The 22642-nt window shown below is 41.2% G+C and overlaps 1 protein-coding gene across 1 annotated transcript; it reads right to left on the reverse strand.

Annotated features, from left to right (window-relative positions):
• Positions 1-8129: 8129 nt before the first annotated feature.
• TUBAL3 (tubulin alpha like 3) lies at positions 8130-19781 on the reverse strand. Its single transcript, XM_025397164.1, has 4 exons — positions 19745-19781; positions 15807-16050; positions 10354-10502; positions 8130-9493 (listed from the first exon to the last, which is right to left on the reverse strand). The coding sequence occupies exons 1-4, from the start codon at positions 19745-19747 to the stop codon at positions 8549-8551; spliced, it is 1341 nt and encodes a 446-aa protein (XP_025252949.1). The 5' UTR covers positions 19748-19781; the 3' UTR covers positions 8130-8548.
• Positions 19782-22642: the final 2861 nt, after the last annotated feature.

Here is a 22642-nt window from a genome sequence, read left to right on the forward strand (position 1 = left end):
GAGCCCCTGTACTCACACACTGTGTTCACAGACACCTCACCGCCACGTCTTCACCCTGAGAGCCCCTGTACTCACTCTGTTCACAGGAACCTCACCACCTTGAGAGCCCCTGTACTCACACACTGTGTTCACAGACACCTCACCGCCATGTCCTCGCCCTGAGAGCCCCTGTACTCACACACTCTGTTCACAGGAACCTCACCGCCCTGAGAGCCCCTGTACTCACACACTGTGTTCGCAGGAACCTCACCACCACGTCTTCGCCCTGAGAGCCCCTGTACTCACACGTTGTGTTCACAGACACCTCACCGCCATGCCTTCGCCCTGAGAGCCCCTGTACTCGCACACTCTGTCTTCCTTCCTATTGAGTTAGATGAATCGTCCGTGCTTCTGTGTAGGGACAACCTCTGTGTCACACTCTAAGTTCCCATCCCCTCTCACCCACTTAAAACATGGATCCAACAACCTTTCTGTCTTCCTCCGACATCATCGATGCCACCTCCTCCTCTGCATCGTTCACACTAGCAAGCAAACCCATTTTTCTTTCTCCAATGCTAGAAACAACACTTTTAAAAGAACAAAAATGGAGACAGGGTCCCACTATGTTGCCCAGGCTGGTCTCAAACTCCTGGGCTCAAGCAGTCTTCCCACATCCACCTCCCAGAGCGCTGGATGACAGGTGTGAGCCACCGCGCCCAGCCAACAACTCTTGACCTATCACCTCTTCCAGACAGTAGCAAGTTACTCTGCTTCCTTTTACAGCAACGCTCTGACAATTTCTCTCTATACTCTCTCTTCTTTCATTCTCCATTCAACCCCCATTAATCAGGCTTGCATCCCCGTCATTCCACTGAACGCTCTCTTCAAGGTCAGCCTAAATCCAGCAGCCAAGCCTCAGCCCTCACTCACATGACTTAGGAGCATCCTTTAACACATGGGACCACGACCGTGACCTCCTCCTGGATATACTTTTTTCCAACTTGGCCTCCAGGACACTCCACTGCTTTCCTTCTCCCTCTGTGGCTCCCCTTTCTAAATCTTCACTGCTGGTTCTGTTACCAGAAAGGATCCTGATGCAGACCCCAATAGACAGTTCTTGGATCTCGTGCAGAAAAGAACCCAGGCAAGTCCAAGGGCCAAAGCAAAGGAATTGAAAGAGGAACTACTCCATAGACAGAGTAGGACGGTCCCAAAAGTAAGAGGAGGAACCTGTCCACCCTAGGTACAATGCTTGTTTAAATATAGGATAAAAAAGATCAGGGGGATGTCATCTGCTACAAGGGTTTGTGATAAAGCATTAATTTTCTTAATTACCATTTTTTGCAAGAATCAATATTTTTATATTTAAAGCAAACTTAGGCATGCTTCTGTTCTCAAGATATCAGGATATCAGGACACTTCCAAGTCTGAGTCTGTTTAGTAAATGTTATCAATCTGTTCCCTTAACCATAAACATCTCGGGGCCAGGAACACCCAACTTTCTGGGAGTCAGCCCAGCAAGTTCCAGCTTCATTTTCCTAGCGCTCACTCAGGATGGAGTCGGTCTGGTTCGAACTCCTCTGACAGTTCCTCTTACCAGGAATGTTCTCCCCGCAAATAACTGCAGTCTCCCTTGTCGCTCCCTTGAAGTCCTTGTCAAAGCTTCTTTCTTTGGAGGCTACGGTGCCCACTTTTTTGAAGCTGTAATCCATTCCCTCTTACTGTCCTCTACTTTTTTCCCAAAAGCACCTGCCATCTTTAACCTGTGGGGCAATTTACTAACTTATCGTGTTTATTGTCTTTTACTACAACATAAACTCCATGAGGGCAGGGACTGCTTCTATTGTGTTCAATGTTGTATCTCCCATGCCTGGAACTGTGACAAGCACGTGACGGGTGCTCAATAAATAATCGTAAGTGAATCCATTAAATCAGGATGTACTGAAGCTCCTGTGATAAGGAAGCTGTGCCAACTTGGCATTTCAGAAACAGCATGTATAATATTTAAGAGTGTTTGGCCTAATACAATCGTAGTCAGCCATGTAATTCCAATTTTTAAAAGTGTAAATGTTGTCAATAATTTTACACTTGTGATCTTAAGTACGAATCTTAATCGCTTGTAGAAAGTTTTAGAACACTGAAGACTGCTTAATTACCATAGGTATAGTTTAATTTATTAGATTTTTAAAGAATTATTTACAGTGCTTGGGAAAGTTTGTCGAACTCCTCAAAAGAAAATAGAATATATTAAATTTATAGGCAACCTAAAATATTTAAGAGCATTTATCTAAGACTGTAAAGGAGACCCAAAATTCATGTGTATTCTCTTTAAAAGTGATTATACAAATTCTCTAGGCTTATGAATAATAAGATTCACAAGCTGAACATAAAAGCTTAAGAAATACTTTGGTTATTACTTTTAGTAGATTAACTTTTAAAAACAAAAGAAAATCTATAAATAGTATTTTTCCCAATGTGTCAGTACTCACACACACACATACACACACACACACACACACACACAACCTCTAGAGCACCAAAAACTCAACAGCAGATCTGTTATTTAAGCACTTCACTAGTGCCCTCCAGTGGCTGAACGAGAAACAACACATGTACGTTGAAGAGTAAATTTTATTTTATTTTGCTTTATTTTTTTGAGACAGTCTTGCTTTGTTGCCCAGGCTGTAGTGCAGTGGTGCAATCACAGCTCACCGCAGCCTCAACATCCTGGGCTCATATGGTCCTCCCACTTCATCCTCCCAAGTAGTTGGGACTAAATGTGGGTGCCACGCCTGGCTAATTTTTTTTTTTTAAGCACAGACAGAGTCTCACTATGTTGCCCAGGCTGGTCTCGAATTCCTGAGCTCAAGTGATCCTCTCTCCTTGGCCTCCCAAAATGCTGGAATTACAGGCATGAGCCACTGTGCCCCATGGGAAATGGGGGCAAGTCTGGTTGGAATGGAATGCACACAATGACAGTGAAGAATGGAAGAGAAGTTTGAGTCAGAGCTTGTTGGGACAGGCTCTGCATGCCACATACAGGAGTTTGGGCCTTATGTTCAGGCGATAGGGAATCATTAAAGCTTTGAGTGAAGAAGCAGTGTAATCCAAGCTGTGCTTCAGAAGGTTCAGTCAGACAGTAGTGAGTCGGTTGGGTCAGGAAGACAAAATGAAAAGCAGAAGAGCGTTTAGACCCCAGTGCCCTGGTGAAGGGGAGAAGAGTGGAAGAGAAAGAAGGGAATGGGTTCTGGACACATTACTGAAGTAGAATTGATGGAATTCATTCTTCTGTTAAAATAAAAACTTTAAACAAATCATATTTAACAGAGTTCAATTGAACATGCCACTGCACTTCAGACTGGGCAATGGAGTGAGACCCCGTGTCAAATAATAATAATAAATAAAAGAAAAACAAAATGAGACAGTATAGAAGGAGAGTCTGGGAAGATCTCAGACATAGGAAAAGCACCAAGTAGTGTCACAAAGGAAAGTTTCATGAGAATCAGCAAATGCTTAAGGTCAAGCAACCTGAAGGCTGAGAAAATCATTGCTTTGATGAATAAGGCATTATGGGTGATCTTCAAGACAATAGCATCAGTAGAATGGTGGAGAGACACCAAATTACAAAGGTTGGGAGCAAACAGAGGATGCGCTGGAGGCATCACATGCATATCCTTTTTAAAAGTTTTGTAGAGTGGAGAGATGTGATAGCGCATTGTAGGGATAGCAAAATCCAGAATAAAGGTGGTTTTCTGAATGGGGAAACTGAGCCTATAAGTAGGGGACAGAAAATAAATCAATGGAGAAACGGAGACGGAATGTACAAGAGAGATCAAAGGAGAAAGGCCTCCTAGAAGACAGGAGTCAGGAGAGAAGGTGCAAGGATAACCAACCGTCTTGGAAAGAATAGTTTTCCTCAGGGACTGTAGAGAATATGTGAAGATTCAAAATAATTTTAAGGAAGAGATTAAAGAGGAATATTAGAAGTTAAAATCAGATAGATGTGACTATAGTAGGGTGGGAAATAAGGTGCTTTCCAATTTAATAAATATTTGAGTGCCTACAATATGCCTGACACTACAAATACACAGATGAATACAGTAGCTCCCACCTCAAGATCACATTTAATTAGTGTTTATAGTCCTCAAAGTTATCTCAACCATTATTGCAATGACCTCCTCCTCACTCCTTAAGGGAGAAAGGCAAATATTATTACTTCTTAATCCCAATGTTAAATATTCAGCCAAAGTACCTTAAGTGAGTTTGCCAGTCTCAACAGACAGTGTTGATAATGAAAATTGAGCTAGAACCTAATGTCATTTCCTCTATTTAACTGCTGCTATAAAATATGGCTTCTGCCATATCTTCACAAATCCTTGAGTCTTTTCAAATATCCTTGGTCCACCTCTCATAAATGCAAAATTAAGAAGTATAGAACCATGAAAAATAAGACAATAAGAGGGACAATATATACCCTAATATGCTTCCTAGATCCTTCAGGAATATCAATATACCTTCAACAGACATTACTATCTACTATATGCATGGCACTGTGTCAGATGCCAAAAGTCCAAAGATTAAGAATAATGCTCTGCTCTCTTGAAAGAGTGTAACAGAAGAAATTAGAAAAGGATGAAAATAAAAACAAAACAGATAATTTGAAATGCCAAAAGATAAATAGAACTAAGGCCCTGGAAGTCATGTAGAGTTTATAAAATGATATTTAATTCATCACTTTAAGGCATCCTATAGACTTATAACATTAAACAGGTTATTTCATGTCCCTGGGCCTCTGTCTTGCCAAGTACAAACATTCTTATCAACTCTTCATAGTCTTTCCAACTCTCATTGGAATAAATTGTCAAAAGTACAGCTACTTTAAACTCTACTAAAAAATAGACTTTTGCCTGTACACAAAATATTCAGTAACAGAATTCTTCATAAATTACATAGATCTGTATCTGTTCAATTGGATTTTCAGTGAAAAAGAAAGATCTAACAACTACCAACAAATATAACTGAAATGTCTTTGGGGTTTAATAGAACAGGTCAAATTATTTCCACATAGTATTTTCCAAAGCTTATGTAAGGTAAAAAATATGTAGTTGGAAGCAAAGAGAGGTAGAAAAAAGACAAAAAATATTTTTTTAAAAAGTGCATGCAACATATGGGACAATGTAAAGGAATTATATGTGTAGTCTAAGTCACATAAGGAAAGGAAAGAAAGCTTAAATGATATTTGAAGGGCCAGGCGCGGTGGCTCAAGCCTGTAATCCCAGCACTTTGGGAGGCCGAGACGGGCGGATCACGAGGTCAGGAGATCGAGACCATCCTGGCTAACACGGTGAAACCCCGTCTCTACTAAAAAAATACAAAAAACTAGCTGGGCGAGGTGGCGGGCGCCTGTAGTCCCAGCTACTCGGGAGGCTGAGGCAGGAGAATGGCGGGAACCCGGGAGGCGGAGCTTGCAGTGAGCTGAGACCGGGCCACAGCACTCCAGCCTGGGCGACAGAGCGAGACTCCATCTCAAAAAAAATAAATTAATTAATTAAAAAAAAAAAAAAGATATTTGAAGAACTATTGGCCAAGCATCTTCCAAAACTGATAGGAGACATCAAGCCACAGATGCTAATAGCTCTAAAAAGTAGGTTGAACATAATAAAAACCACACCCAAGCACATCACTGTTAAATCACCAAAGGAAAAACAAAACAAAACAAACAAACAAACAAACAAACAAAAAAACACTACTACTTTCCAGGATGCAATAAGATTGACAGCTGACTTTTCAATAGAAATAATGAAAGCCAGAAAATTATGGAATGGCATCTTTCAAAATGCTGAAACAAAATAACTGTCAACCTAGAATTCTATACCCAGAGAAAATATCCTTCAAAGATGAAGGCAATCTAAACATGTTTAGAGAAAAAATAAAAATAGAGAGGATTGTCTGTCAGCAGATCTACATTAAAAGATTGCTAAAATGAGTTATTTTGTCAAAAGGGAAATAATCCCAGATGGAAGCATAGTAATGCAAGAAGGAATGAAGAGTACCAGAGAACTAAACTAGGGGGCTAAATCTAACCAAACTTCCATTATTTAAAACAATGATAGTAATAGCATAGATTCCTTCCATTGAACAAGGTTTTGAAACTGCTCCAAAGAGTTGAAGAAATCAATGACTAAGAGAAATTATTGAGTTTTCAGGATGGCAGATAAGAAAAGAAAGAATTTGATAAAATGCTGAAACTCTCTCTGCTTATAAGATATTTTTTTAACTAGCTGAAATTGGTTTGAACTAATATGGCCAACCAGAGTCTCTGCAGAATGAGCTTGCTGATGTCGCAGACCAAACTTCCACCATGTTTCATACTAATGTCCTCTAATTTTGTACATGCATCCCATGAGGAAACATGAGGAAATAACCCATGAGGAAGCATGAAGACCTTTCAGACCTTCCCTTTCCTTCTACCAATGACCTACTAATCCCAGAACCTACCCACTAAACCTTTTCTAATAAAAATACTGCCTTAGAGCCAGCACAGGGAGACAGATTTGAGCTGAATTTCTATCTTCTTGTTGGTCAATTCACAATAAAAGCCTTTCTTTTCTCAAAAATGCAATGCAACAGTGTTGGTTTCTAGCACACTGGGCAGTAAGCCCTTTTGCTCAGTAACAGTTTTCTTCCACACTTCAATAAAGAGCCAACTCGAGATATTGTTGGTCTGTGTTGGATATAGTGAAGAAACACTAAAGTTCACCAAATCATTCCTTTTGTTTAGACAAAATAATTTTTTTAACTTACCTACCTCCAAATGTTTGATCCCATCAGATCAAAGACATGAGAATGAGAGTCATGTTCCTTTCCCTGTTACTATACCAGGAATCCTGGCATCTCAATTAACAGGCTCCATGCTCCAAACACAACCCTGGTATGAGGTTGTTTTCGTGTGAACAGAAGTTGAGCCCTTGGCAGAGAAGCTTGGAAGTGGAGTCCAAAGGGGACACAGCCAGATACTTAGAGACTTGGCGACTGAGCAAAAACTCAGTGATAGTTATCTGTGCTGGGAAAAAAACAAAAACAAAAACAAAACAAAAAACAAAAACAAAAACAAAAAACCCTTACTGGCATTGAAGAGTAGCTAAATATCATTTCCACCAAACAGTGGTTATTGGCTTCCATGGTGAGAATGGGGGTTTCAACTGAAAGCAGGCAAAATGGTACATTGTTTGAGTACTACTCTTAAAGATCACATCTCAGGGGAGTGATTTTAGTATGTAAAAGAATCTCCCAAGAAACTGTTAAAAATGGAGGGTTATACTTTCCAGTCAATGTTGCTGAGAACCTATAAATACTTTAAAAAATAGATTTTACCAAAAAAAAAAAAAACAAAAACAAAAACATACAGAGGGTCCATTTTTGAGTCCAGGTACACAAGCAAGAAGGTAGCAGCCTTGTAGTTTGAGGAATCTCAAAACAGATACACAACTTCATGCCTCCAGCCAAGGCTTTAGTGCCTCGTATCTTCCGATGTCTACCTAAGCCAAAAGCTTATACCCGGTTGAGGCTAAGAGTGAGTATAGCTGAAGGGTGAGGGCTGACAGGTTAAATGTCACAGGTGGATAAGGCTCCTGAGGATTATCTACCATCAGTCCAAGAGCAACACCTCAGCCCAACTCAGTACCCTTGCAGCATCTAAGTTGCCTTAATTCCAATATTAGTGAGACTAAATATTGTGGTTATTTAAAATCTCGCTAGTGGTTTTAATGCATTTATAGCTTTGTCCAGAGTCAATTATTTTCTCAAATGGAACTATTCAGTGCCAAAAATTCATTCCATTTAGTGTTTTTGTAAATCTCAAATCATTAAGACACAGCCCCTCCAGCCCCCAGGATTCTAGCTTAGCAAGTCTATAGAGAAGCTCAATGATCTGCATTTTTACTAAACTTCTGAAGTGACTCTGGCACAGAGTTACACTGGCGACACTTTGAGAACACCACCTCTAGGACAGGGAAGTGAAAGAGATGGCTTTCACCTCTGACCTGCAAGACACGCAAATTCAAGTTTTAGACAGACCCAAGTTTGTTTACATAAAAAGCAAACTGAGCAAACTGAGCCCTTTGGGCACACATTTCAAAGAAGAAAAAGAATCATACTGAAAATATTTATGATTTAATCAGTGTCAAAATGTAGATATCGGGGAAAAAACATTCGTAATCAATATGTGCTGTTTTCTACTTCAGGTACCAGAAAGGGAAAGCATAAACTTTAGGATTTCATTGTCTCTTGGTAAAACAAAAAAAATCCCACCTAGAAGTGACCCAGCAGTTCAAAGGACTCTAAGCTTCCAAAGGTTCCCAGGTAGCAGAGCTGGCTTGTACCAGTAGACCAGGAAAGAATGCGTTCGTTGTTGGTACTGACCCACTTAATTTAGTGTGGAACCTAGAGTCTTGCCTGATTTGATTTCGTTTTTCTTCTCATCAGGGAAACTATTCACTAGGCACATAATGGCTTGAAAAGAAAACATGCCATTTTAACTTGACGTTCATTTGCACCCATCATACATGCCTCAGAAACTTTGCCCCACTTCCTCATAATCCCTCTCCAAGGCTGCCAGATCTTCCCTGGCCTCCAAGAACTCTGCTTCTTCCATGCCTTCTCTGAGGTACCAGTGCAGAAATGCTCTCTTGGCATACATGAGGTCAAACTTGTGGTCCAGGCGGGCCCAGGCCTCCACGATTGCTGTGGTGTTGCTCAGCATGCAGACGGCCCGGTGGACTTTGGCCAGGTCCCCACCTGGCATCACTGTGGGCGGCCGATTGTTGATGCCCACCTTGAAACCAGTTGGACACCAATCTACAAACTGAACAGAGTGCCTCGACTTCATGGCTGCGATTGCTGCATTCACTTCCTTAGGGACCACGTCTCCTCTGTAGAGTAGGCAGCAGGCCATGTACTTCCCAAGCCGAGGATCGCACTTGACCAGCTGGTTGGAGGACTCAAAGCAGGCGGTGGTGATGTCTGACACGGAGAACTGCTCACGGTAGGCTTTGTCAGCAGAGACGATGGGGGCGAAGGCTGTCATGGGGAAATGTATTCTCGGATAAGGTACTAGGTTGGTCTGGAATTCAATTAGGTCCACATTCAAGGGCCCTTCAAACCGGAGGGAGGCAGTGATGGAAGATACTGCCTGAACCATCAATCTATTGATGCTGGCGTAAGAGGGGCGTTCAACACCGAGTTTACGTTGGCATATATCGTAGATGGCCTCGTTGTCCACTATGAAGGTACAGTCCGTGTGCTCCGTGGTGGAGTGGGTGGTGAGGACACAGTTATAAGGCTCTACCACAGCAGTGGAGATCCTGGGGGCTGGGTAGACCGAGAACTCTAGCTTAGTCTTTCTGCTGTATTCTCCTGTGAGCCTCTCCATTAAGAGAGATGTAAACCCTGAACCAGTGCCTCCTCCAAAGCTTCGGAAAATCAAAAATCCCTGAAGTCCACCACACTGTTCTGCCTGAGAAAAGTAAATGAGATGTGAGAATTCAGCTTTATAAATCCAGAAGCAGTGAATTGGACTGTAGAGGTAGAATACAACAGGTTTCCCCAAAACAAAAACTTTCAGAAAGGACTCCTTTGCCATTGTTAACTCCACAACAAACATAGCTACTTCAAAATACTCTCAAGGGGACTTATGCAGTAGGCAAAGCACTTCAGAGCTTTATTATAAGCAGAGCATAAATATCCACCTGTCTTTCACTGACCTCTGTGCACTTATCTGTATGTGGTTGCAAGCAAGGCCCTTATCAATAACAAAGAAAATGACAAAACACTGAAGCAAAATAACATTCCCCCCACGTCTATGCTCCACCTGGCATGCTGGTGTAAAAGGCGTTGTAGTAGCTAACAAATATGCCAAATACCAAAACCCTTACTCAGCAAAGGGTGTCCAGACTCAGGCCCCTAAAGAGGAATTAACTGGCAGTGAATAGAGTCACGCAGCTCCAGACAGGGAGTGCCTCTTGCTAACTTCATAAACATCAGTTACTCTTGGAAAATGACACGTTACTCTTGGAAAGTGACAAGTTTTAGAGTGCTATGGGAGTCTCTCATAACCAGATGAACCCTGTGTTAGGAGAAGCAGGGATGATCGGGTGATCAGGGGACCCCCAGTAAGTGTACAGGTCCCTATCCCCTTCCTACTAACAAGGGGAAATCGAAGCCAAGATGAGGACCCCTCCCCAGTTCTGAGCACCCAGGCCAATGACCAGGGAGAGACGGTGGCGATGGTGACAGCAGATAATGCTTGTGAGTTCTGCTGCAGGACCCCACATGCCCCAGGCACAGCCTACTCGGAGGCGAGGGGGAGCCACTTGCCAGCTTCCGGGTCCTCTCCAGCACGAGGTCGATGACCTTCGACCCCACAGAGTAACGGCCTCGCGCATAGTTGTTGGCAGCATCTTCCTTTCCGCTAAGGAGCTGCTCAGGGTGGAAGAGTGAACGGTGCTGGCCCGTCCGGATCCCATCTGCAGAGAGTGAAAGGAGGTCGGTGCACTCAGTACAATTCAGCCGTCGACCTGCTGCTATTCCTCCGGGGGCCTCCCTGTACGTGACCCCCATGCTTTCTCTCAATGTTGTGGTCCAGGAATGGAATTTAGGTAGTGCTGAATTAGCCTGTCTTAGCCCAGGAAAAGTGGAATTTTTTACATAGACATGGAAAGTATGTTTTTCTACCACACACCCCTTATTAGTTTCCCAGGGCTGCCATAACCAATGACAACAAACATCGTGGCTTAAAACAATAGGAATTTATTTCCTAACAGCTCCAGAGGCCAGACGTCTAACACCAAGGCGTTGGTAGGCTTCGTTCCTGCTGCAGGCCCCAGGGAGCGTCTGGTCCAAACATCTCTCCTGGCACCTGGTGACTCACAATTCTTAGCTCTCCCTGGCTTCTAGCTATCCCCTTCCAATCTCTACCTCTGGCATACAAGCCTTTTCCCCTGTGTGGGTATCTGTGCTCTCTCCTCTGATAAGGACACAATTCTTTAGCATTAGGGCCCACCCTAATCCAGGAGGACCTCATTTTAACTAACTACATTGACAAAGACATTGTTTCCAAATAAAGTCACATTCTGGGGTTGCAGATGGATATGAATTTAGGGGGACACGCTTCAACCCACTGCCCACCCTAGGACACATTGGCATTTCGAGACAACTATTTTTATCTACAAATAGCCAACTGTGTGCTGCAAAAGCACACAGAAAGGCATATCCAGGGTGCAGTGGCTCACACCTATAATCCCAGCACTTTGGAAGGCTGAGGCAGGTGGATCACCTGAGGTCAGGAGCTCGAGACCAGCCTGGCCAACATGGTGAAACTCTATCTCTACTAAAAATACAGAAAATTAGACAGGCGTGGTGGTGGTCACCTGTAATCCCAGCTACTCGGGAGACTGAGGCAGGAGAATCACTTGAACCCAGGAGGTTGCAGCGAGCCGAGATCATGCCACTGCACTCCAGCCTGGACAACAAGAGTGAAATTCTGTCTCAAAAAAAGTAAAATAAAATAAAATAAATTTAAAAATTAAAGGTATATCCATCTTTTAAATCGGCTTTAAAAGAGGATTTAACAGGCAAGGCACGGCAAACTCAAATGCCCACACGACCCAAACACCGAGTGCATAAATGCATGACGCAGGACAATTGGCGTTAAGATGTTGGCAGTATCCAATACAACTGAGGGCAACCCATGCCAGGTCTCATTGCCTTTTAAAACCCTGGGCAGCATGCCCTACTCCCCCACCTTAGAATTACTCAAATAGCATTATTCCTGATGATTAAGCAGCAGTGTTTCAGGCCTAAGTAGGCTTTGGGACTGCTGCCCTGGTTACTGTGGGATACTGCAGTGCTTAGTAGTTAAATGCATGTTTCAAGAATCAGTTTCCTGGGTTCCTATCTTGCCTCCCTCACTAAGCTAGAGAGAAGTTACTTAGTCAATGATTTTAGCTCATAAATAAGGATTATAACAAGATCTACCCCATTGAGCTGTTACGAGAACATAGGGCACAACGCACGGCCCATATAACAACAGCAATTATAAGTAACAATGATAGAACTGGCTTCATGACATGCATTTATGCAGATTTACCTCATTATACACCACCAGCCTTGGCAGCAGATAGCTGAGCCAGTCCTAGGAGCTCACAGCCTAAGGAGAGATGCATTGTGTTTCTGTTTAATAAGAGCACAATTGTTTTTCAATTCACCGTGCCTTCCTGTGGGTGACCAAGAATTTCTGAACTCCAATTTGGCAACCTCTCAAATAATATTTATTAAAATTGAGTTTAAATAACTTTTAACTAGCTTACACACAAACCTCCCCCAGAGCTAGGATGTTTAAAAGATGTATTTATAAACAAGATATAAGTGAATGTGTCATTCTGGGTGGACTATTTCCTTCTCATCTGAAGCTTAAGGCTGCATTCAGGCTAGGGAGGTAATTTACGGAAGCTTCCTTCTTCATGACAATGTTGGGTCGGGATCTTGAGGGTCAATAGCTTCACAAATTACTTCCATAAAATCCATTATCTCAGGGCTTAGTGGTTGCAGCACCTGCCGTTCATCAGTAATCCATGCCATCCATTCTAACTTCCCGGGCACAGGTTGCTGAGGGGCTTTAGTACCCAGCATGGTGCCCTCAATCAACATCCTCAGAGACTTCAATGGTTTTTGAACAATTATGCGATGGCTCCTTAGCTTCCTTAACTACAGTGTCATTCTACTGCACTCCACTTCAATCACCATCACTCAGAACTCTCCCACTGCCAAAATCCTAAACGTGCAAATTCCTTTCTCTGACCACAACTTCCTCACTTTGCCCTAACTTCACCCTTGAGCCTGCCCCTGACCATCTTCCCAGCCTCGTCCCCTGCTTTGCGCTCCTGCTCACACCGATGCCTGGCCACGCTGAACTCCTGGTTGCACTTGCGGGGCATTCCTTCATGACTCTGAATTTGCAGATGCTGTCCCCTCATGAGAAGGTGTGTGAGGCTGGGTGTGGTGGCTCATGCCTGGAATCCCAGCACTTTGGGACGCCAAGGTGAGAGCATTGTTTGAGGTCAGGAGTTTGAAACTAGCCTGGGCAATATAGTGAGACCCTATCTCTATAAAAAACAAAAAATTGCCCTGGCACAGTGGCTCTCACCTATAATCCCAGCAGTCTGGGAGGCCAAGGCAGGTGGATTACTGGAGGTCAGGAGTTCCAGACCAACCTGGCCAACATGGTGAAACCCCGTCTCTACTAAAAATACAAAATTAGCAGGGCATGCACCTGTAATCCCAGCTACTCGGGAGGCTGAGGCAGGAGAATCACTTGAACCCGGGAGGCGGAGGTTGCAGTGAGCAGCAATAATGCCATTGCACTCCAGCCTGGGCAAAAAGAGCAAAACTCTGTCTCAAAAAAATAAATAAAAAAAAAACTTATCCACATGTAGTGACATGTGCCTGTAGTCCAAGCTACTCAGGAGCCCAAAGTGGGAGGATTGCTTGAGCCCAGGAGTTCACTGAGCTATGATTATGCCACTGCACTCCAGTCTGGGTGACAGAGCGAGACCCAGTCTCTAGCTCTAAAAAACAAACAAACATATTTGATGACTCCCTAGTTATTCATTCCTTCCGCCTTGCAGAGCAAGCTTGTCCATCCCGCAGCCCACAGGCTGCGTGCTGCCCAGGATGGCTTTGAATGCATTCCCACACAAATTGGTAAACGTTCTTAAAACATTATGAGATTGTTTTGCGATTATATGTGTGGCCCAAGATAATTCTTCTTCTTCCAGTGTGTCCCAGGGAGGCCAAATTATTGGACACCTCTGTTGTAGAAATGTCTATTAAGTTGTATCATACACAATAAAATTAACTTTTTTAGGTCAAAAGATAGTCATACACTGGCAATTATGGCTCAATTTCAACAGTATTGTTATAACTATTTATATTTTCTTCTTCACTAGATTAGGCTACTTTCCTGTTGAAAGACAACAGATTTAATAAGAAGGCAAAACTAGGACCAAACACAGCTCTACTCTCATAACTCAGTGATCTTAGGCAAGTTCCTTGACTTCCCCAAGATTTATAAAGTTCCTAGTCTATAAATTGAGGATGATAATAGTGTCTCCTGACAGAGTGCTGAAAGAAGTAGAGGAAAATACCTGTGCAGGTCTCCTATTAGTAAACAATAGCTGCTGTGGACTAAATGACTGTGTCCCCCCAAAATTCATGCATTGAATCCCTAGTCCCCGATGGGATGGTATCTGGAGGTGAGTCTTTGTCAGTAAGTCGGTCATAAGGGTAGGACTTCACTATGGGATTAGAGCCCATATAAGAAAAGATATATTTCTCTGCCATATGAGAATACAGTGAGAAGGTAGCCAGCCATCTGCAAGCTGGGAAGAGAGCCTTCACCCGAAGCTGACCACTGGGCACCCTGGTCTCAGACTTCCAGCCTCCAGAATTGTGAGAAATCAACAACTGTTGTGTAAGCCACCGAGTCCGTGGTGTTCTGATACAGCAGTCCGAGCTGACCAAGACAGGCATCTTCACATCAAGGGCAAAAATCAGCATTTATTCATCTTTGTACTCCCATCACCCAGCTGAAGTGTTTATGGGGTTGTATTCAATTCCTTCTTACCACGACCTTGAATTCATCAGCCTCTCCTTTTCTCCACCCCTCCCACTCTCTCAGTCAACAGCTGGCACCAAGGGACAGCGAAGTAAACGAATGACTTTCAAAGTGGATGCCCCAGTTCCCACTTGAGCCTTCCAAGCTGGTACCACATGGAGCACAGGGGAGCTGTCGCTTCTGAGCCCCACCCAAATTGTAGATTCATGAACAAACCAGCAAGTGTTATTGCCTTAAACCACTAAATGTAGGGGAAGTTTATTACACACCAACAAATAATGGGATGCACAACATCAAACCCAAATCTACCCCACTCTCTAGCTTTTCTCTTACGTCAGTAAGAGCCCCTTCTCGCTCCTGTATTTTTCTAGCTCCATCTGAAGAGTTCTTGCATGACATACTACAAAGTGTATTGTTAGTAATTGCACTGCTTTTCCCATAACTAGAGTATATTTTTGGCCTCTTGTTCCTTTGGGATTCTTTTCAAATATTCTACTCTTTTTAAGCAGCTATCAAAAAACTTTTTGATTCTTTGCCAGTGCCTTCTGGCAAATGGCTCTCGAACCCAGGAAAAGACTTAGTGTTCTGTTATGATACACACGTGGATCAATTAGCAGGTCTTAATTCATTTCATCACACAGGTAAAGAAGGCTAATCTAGGCCAAGTGTGGTGGCTTACACCTGTAATCCCAGCACTTTGGGAGGCTAAGGCAGGTGGGTCACTTGAGGTTAGGAGTTCAAGACCAGCCTGGCCAATATGGTGAAAGTCCATCTCTACTAAAAATACAAAACTTATCCAGGCATGGTGGTGTGTGCTTGTAATCCCAGCTACTGGGAGGCTGAGGCAGGAGAATTGCTTGAACCCAGGAGGCGGAGGTTGCAGTGAGCCAAGATGGCACCATTGCAGTCCCACCTGAGTGACTCCATCTTAAAATAAATAAGTTAATTAAATTAAATTAAAATTTTAAAAAGCTAATCTAGTCTTCCCTTTGGCTGTATTTGTCATGTTAATCACCCATGGCCATTGAGTAAGCCTCTACGTTTGGGAATGGCCCCTGTGATTTCGTTCAGATAGACCAGTATAACCTGATAATCCCACTCACTTGATCTGAGTGTGGCTCCAGTTAAGTGCGCTAGAATGGAACATGTATTGTACCTATAACAGTTGGCTCCAAGTCCACAAAGAGTGCTCTAGGCACGTGCTTCCCAGCTCTTGTCTCACAGAAGAAGGTATCGAAAGATGCATTTGTGTGCTCCATTTTTGCATTTTCCAGCTGATCCGGTTGACTGTCGAGAACAACGCCGTTTGGCTGGATTCCATGTTCCAGGCAATAGAGTTCCCAGCAAGCGTCCCCAATCTGGATGCCAGCTTGACCGATGTGGATGGAAAGGCACTCCCTCTGAAATAAGTCATGGTGAGTTGGAATTGAGCAGGTGTTTAGACAACAGGAGATCTGTTACTCAGCACTTCTGGTTACAAATGACAGAAACCTAGCTAGCTTAAGGCCATGGAGAAATGTGTTATAAGGATAATCAAAAGTGTTTCATGGAAACCAAGACCCAGGGTCCAGCTAAGCTTCAGGGACAATTAAACCAGGGATTTAAATTCCATTAAAAAGTTTATTTTAACAACATAAATTAAGTACCTACTCTGTACTGGGCTAAGAATTGAATTAAGACAAATACACACACACACACAAAAAGCAAATCAAAATACAACTCATTTCACTTTATTCTTTTAATATGGGTGAGATGTGTGTGTGTGTGTGTAATTATATATATATATATATATATCAGGTGGACTTGTCTAGAAAGAAAATTAGCTAGTTATTGGAAAGAAATAAAACCAAAATCAATATATAGTCTTGTCAGGTACTAAAACTCATTGCAGATAAATTTAAAATATTATCTTTACCATTCATATGCACTCTGAATAAGGATGGATACACTAAACTTAAAACTAGTGGGAAATTTTACAAGGCAAAATGCAATCGATTTAACAATTCCAAAATGTAAAAGTTTTATAACAAACATATAGAGATAAAAATGGATTTTATATACATCAACTTTCTTAAAAAAAAAAAAAAAACACTTAAGACATCCACTAGATAGGCAAATGATATAAACAAACAAATTACAAAAGAAAGACTCTAAAATGCAAAGATGTAGGCTGATGGCATTCACAGCATCATAATTCATAAGCAGGAAAACCAAAAACCAATCTATTTAATCTAACCATTTATATATTGTTGGGCATTTAAAGGATGATACATCAACACAATGGCATGTTATGCAACCCTTAAATGTTTACCCAAAAAAAAAGATGAATGACATGGGAAATGCTTATAACATATTAAGTAAAAAGCACATAAGATGCATAATTGTATATAGAGTATGATATCAAATCTGTTCAAAAATAGGCACAAAAATCTAAAAGAAAATGCATCAAGATATTAAGTCTGGTAATACCTGGGTAGTGATTTTGTTTTCTTGTCTAAACTTTACTATTTCTTCCACCTTCATCAGCCTTCATATTCCCCTATCCCACTTCAAATCATCCTTTTTTTTTTTTAAGGCAAACAACTATTCTGTCAAACAGACAATGACCTACTTTTTTTAAGAGAAGGAAAGAAAAAGCTAAATCCTAAGAAATCAAGGTAATAGCAGTTGCTGATCTTAATATTGGTGTGGTTTGATTGACAGTGGTGCTGAAACAAATCTATTTGGGGCGTCTTGGAGAGTGAGACCCCCATGTCTTCCGCATCATCAGGACCCTTTGAGCTGTTCAACTACATAAGCTGAGGGGAAACCCTGCCCTTGTTCATGGCTACACTGCCCCAAAGCCTGAGATTCAACTACTGAAAGACCTCAGACCTCCTGTCAATCCCTCATCTGTGGTCTACACAGGGGTCCCCAACCCCCGGGCCACAGGCCAGTGCCAGCCTGTGGCCTGTTAGGAACTGGACTTCACAGCAGGAGGTGAGCGGCAGGTGAGTGAGCATTACTGGCTGAGCTCTGTCTCCTGTCAGATCAGTGGCAGCATTAGACTCTCATAGGGGCACTAACCCTATTGTGAACTGTGCATGCAAGGGATCTAGGCTGAAGGCTCCTTATGAGAATCTAACTAATGCCTGACAATCTGAGGTGGAACAGTTCCATCCAGAAACCATCCCCCACCACCGACTCCATGGAAAAATTGTGTTCCACAAAACTGGTTCCTGGTGCCAAAAAGGTTGAGGACCAGTGGTCTATACAGACCACTAGTAAGAGGGAAGTAGGAAGAGGGCTCTGGTCGGCCACACCCCTGCAGTCTGACTTGGACTCTGCTCATGTTTAGTGGCATCAAACCTTTGTACTTTGTCTCTGTGATTCACAAGGCATAATACAGCCCTCTTTGCTTCATGACCAATTCAAGTTCACTATCTTAGTAGGGCTTCCTTCTCGTTTCTTTTCTGTGCAACTATCAGTCTCTCTAATTTAGAAAGCACTTCACTTAGGACATACTAACATTCCACCTCTCAAAACAGCACATTCTGTTATAAACAGGCTTTGGATACCCCTTATCAGGCTTCAGATAACCTTAATCTTATTCTTCTCCCCTTCTGTAGGACTTAAAGTGCTGTAAATATATTAGCTGCTGTAATCTGATCAAAACTTGGCTCCTTAAAGTTAAAATTTGTAAAGGAGAGGGTGAATGTTCATTGTTTCTACATCATTAAAACCTCTTTGTAAAGTTTACATGTAGATTTCTCTGTCTTCTTCAGTGGCTACCACCCAGTCCTGTGTTACAGTGACAAGTAAAATCCAGGTGTACATGTAGTATTTGTTCATAATATTGACAGTAAAAATAATCACTAATATAAAAAAATATATATTGTTCCTCTTCACGTGGTCTGTTCAAGTGACTCAGAAAGCAGAGTGATGCTTTTCTTTTTGAGCTCAGCACGAATAGCCTGGCCTACCAAGCATCCTTGGTCTTTGAAGAAGCTTAGCTTATAACATAACTCTGTCCAAGGGTGTAGAAGACTATCTTCACCTTATTCTTCTCTTAGCCTCTCCCTTTTCTCCAAATTCTCTATGAAAATATTAGTCACACTATAAAATAGAAGACTATAAAATGCCCACTGAACGTCAACACTGATAAGTCATAGCACATTATTAAATGCTGCTATAAGGATTATTTGAATTACTAGAAGAGCATAACTCTCAATTCAACTTTTAACTCTGAGATCTTTGTAGACTGATATGCAGTCGTAAGAAATAACATAGGAAGATCCCTTGTATCCCTTACCCACTTCCCCAGTGGAAATATCTTGCAATACCGTAATACAAAATCACACCCAGAATGTTGACAGTGATAGTCAGGATACAGAACATGCTATTATCACAAGTCTCTCTCATGTTGAAAGGCATAATTTTTAAAAGCAAAACAATTTAAAGTTTTTAAAATGTTGGACAGAGAGACCAATGGGGTGAGAAATCAAAGATAAAAAAGCAGTTCGAAATGTTGCTTCCATTGAAGAATTAAAATTTCAAAGATACTGAAAAACTGACACAGAATAAAGGGGAAATGGATCTGAAAAGGTCATTCCAAAACAGAATTATTGTAAGTTATTCTATTCATTGTGGTGCCCAAAGAACTAACCTCAAGTGAGGGCAAAGAAGATGTCTGCGCACTTTACCCTACCAGGCATTTATGAGGTCAGCCATAGTCTGAAGTCCTCAGAAACTCTTAACAGCATAACGAAAAGTGAAGCAATTAATATCTACAGAAAAACCAGCACTCTGAGCCTAAAACAAAGGTGAAAACTAAAGGAAGGAGAGGTTTTTGCTTCAGTGCTTCAGTTAATGGCAGTAAGATACTACAAATCAACTGAGCTTTAACTTGAAAGAAGCAACATTACAGAGGAATAGATTACAGCCTGTCCACACCTGCTCCCAACTCATCTACAGGGATATTGAAAGAAACAAATGTTTCTTTACAAATGTCTTCTCTTGCATTACAATTTTATTAAGAATTGTTTGCTGTGGGAAAAGGGCTAAATAAGATTAGTAAAATTTTCTACAACAATGCATAGGCGTGTAGTCACTTACCATGCTGATGAGAACGTGCCCCTCCTGCCCTGTAGTAATGATTGAGGAGCCTCCCAGCTGAGCTTTATCACAGGGCCCAGAAATGACTCCACCTGAGGGCTGGAGCTTTCTTCACTTAAAGCGGTACAGCTTCTTTTTAGTTTTCTAGTTATCTGGTCTCAGAGCAGCTGTGTTGGGCCTGAACAACCTGGGATAAAGTTTGTACACAACCACAGATGAACTACAGAGAGCTTATTCAAATCTGCGTCCAACTTATACCTATGTTGAAAAGAACATGTGTCTTTTAAAAATCACCCTTTGGGGTTAAGAATTTATTTAGCATTGGCAGAGAAAAGGAAAGAGTATGAGTAAAATTTGCTACCTTTTTCTATTGCATCAGTACTATATGAATATCTTCTTAAATAAATTTAAACAATCCCTGAATACATAGAGCAAACCAAGATAGTGTCCTTTTTACTTCTGTGTTCTATGCTTGCCTCTCAACCACTACCACATCCAAACATATGGGAATTTTCTGTTTTTATTATTATTGTCTTTTGAACTTTTATATTATTATACATAATATATACCTATGTTATTATTTTTTATTAATTGCACTAAGAGCAGGTAACACATCTTAACTGATTTCTCTCCTTATATATTTGCTAAAACTTCCTTTATATTCTACTATATGGTCAATTTTTGAAAATGTTCCTTGAGTGTTGAAAAGAATGTGCATTCTGCGTTTGTTGGATGCAATATTCTAGATAGACATATCATTCAATCAATCAATCTATTAAATCAAATGGATTTATTGTGTAGTCCAAATTTTCAGTATCAATTATTTCAAAAGATGTGTTAAAAATTTTCATTATAATTGTGAATTTGCCCATTATTTCTTTTTCTGTCAATTTTTGATATATTTTGAGGCTATGTTATGAAGAGCATATACATTTTAAACTATTATATGTTCAAAAACTTTAACAATTTTTTATTTTTAAATTACCTTCCTTATATACATTAATGATTTTTACCTTAAAGTTTTTTTTTTTGTTTTTGTTTTTGAGACGGAGTCTTGCTCCATCATCCAGGTTGGAGCACAGTGGCGTGATTTCAGCTCACTGCAACCTCCACCTCCCAGGTTCAAGCAATTCTTCTGCCTTAGCCTCCCAAGTAGCTGGGATTACAGGTGCGTGCCACTATTCCCAGCTAATTTTTTTGTATTTTTGGTAGAGACAGGGTTTCACCATGTTGGCCAGGTTGGTCTTGAACTCCTGAGCTCATGATCTGCCCACCTTGGCCGACGTTAAAGTTTTATGATCAAATATTAACATTACTACTTTAATACAGTTTTATGGTTCACATTTGAATTATGTATTTTCCCATCTTTTTACATTCTTAGAAATGTAAAACCTTTCCATATTCTCATATTTGGGATGTGTTCTTTGTATGCATGATATGACTGAGTTTTTTTCTATTTTTGTATTTGAATTGGAGAATTCAGCTCATTACATTTAATATAATAACTAATATAGTTGAGTTTAGATATAGAGTACTATTTTATTTTGTGCTTTCTGTTTGTCTCCATTTTCTAAGTTCTCTTTTCATCCTGATCTTCTTTTGAATTAATGGCATGTTTTGTTGGCATAGTAACAATTTTATTATTCAGTAATCAAAACAAAATTTCTGTTACTCAAGAATCTTGGTTTCTACCAATTCTTCCTTACAACTTTGAGAAAATGAAGAAACCATAGTGTTCTTTAGCAGTTTTCTCCTGAACTTATTATAAATTACACTTTCTCTCATTTTGATCTTCATAAAGTCAATCCTATCTATCTCTGTCAGTAACTCCCTGAATGTTTAGCATCCTGGTAATTTCATATAATAAACAGAAAAAATAAGCCAGTTCCATTTTATAAAATCAGAATGATATTTATTTTGTTGCTGTATCAAATTTTCTCCCATTGGTCCCAGATATTTTCAGTTTGAAACAAGACGAAGGAAACATCAATAATGTGAGTGTCTCATTTCTAGTCCACTAATGTACTCAGTATCTTTCATTAACTTTTAAAAATTGTCAGTCTGACTTGGAGCTATGATTAACTTAGATTTACGTAGGAATTAGAAAGAAACTAGAAAAATCTCTTTTGTAGTGTAATTTAAGAAATGCATCTTATCTTTTAGTAATTCCTTATTTCTTTGAAAGACTAAGTCTTAAAGAAAAAAGTTTCCTCAAGTGATAATAATTGGAATTTCAAGTCTGAAGAGGCCTTCTGGGGTGACAGTTTTTGTGTCAACTTGGCTAGGCTGTGGCACCCAGTTATCCAATCTAACACTAGTCTGGGTATTGCTGTGCAGGCATTGTGGTGGTGTGGTGAACACCTCCAGTAAACTTTGACTTTAAGTAAAGGACATCATCCTCAATAATGTGAGTGGGTCTCATCCAATCAGTTGAAAGACCGTAAGAGCAAAATGGAGATTTCTCTGAGGAAGAAATTTCTCCTAAGGATAGCACCTTTAGTTTCAGCTTTAGCTGTTACTCAGGAGTTTCCAGCCTGCCAGCCTGCCAGCCTGCCCTGCTGATTCCAGACTTTATAGCCCCACAATCACACTAACTTATTCCTTAAAATAAATCACACACACACTACTGCCTCTGACATACTTCGTGGTCACCCTTAGGTTCTGAGAGTGAAAAAATGTCAGAGTGATAAAAGTGTGGTATTTATAGTCACAATTTCCTTGTTCAAAGTTCCTTTCTTGGCCAGGCACAGTGGCTCATGCCTGTAATCCCAGTACTTTGGGAGGCTCAGGTGGGCAGATCACCTGAGGTCAGGAGTTCAAGACCAGCCTGGCCAATGTGGTGAAACCCCATCTCTACTAAAAATACAAAAAATTAGCCAGGCGTGGTGGTGGGCGCCT

Source organism: Theropithecus gelada, chromosome 9 (genome assembly GCF_003255815.1).
Source record: "Theropithecus gelada isolate Dixy chromosome 9, Tgel_1.0, whole genome shotgun sequence".
NCBI lineage: Eukaryota > Metazoa > Chordata > Mammalia > Primates > Cercopithecidae > Theropithecus > Theropithecus gelada.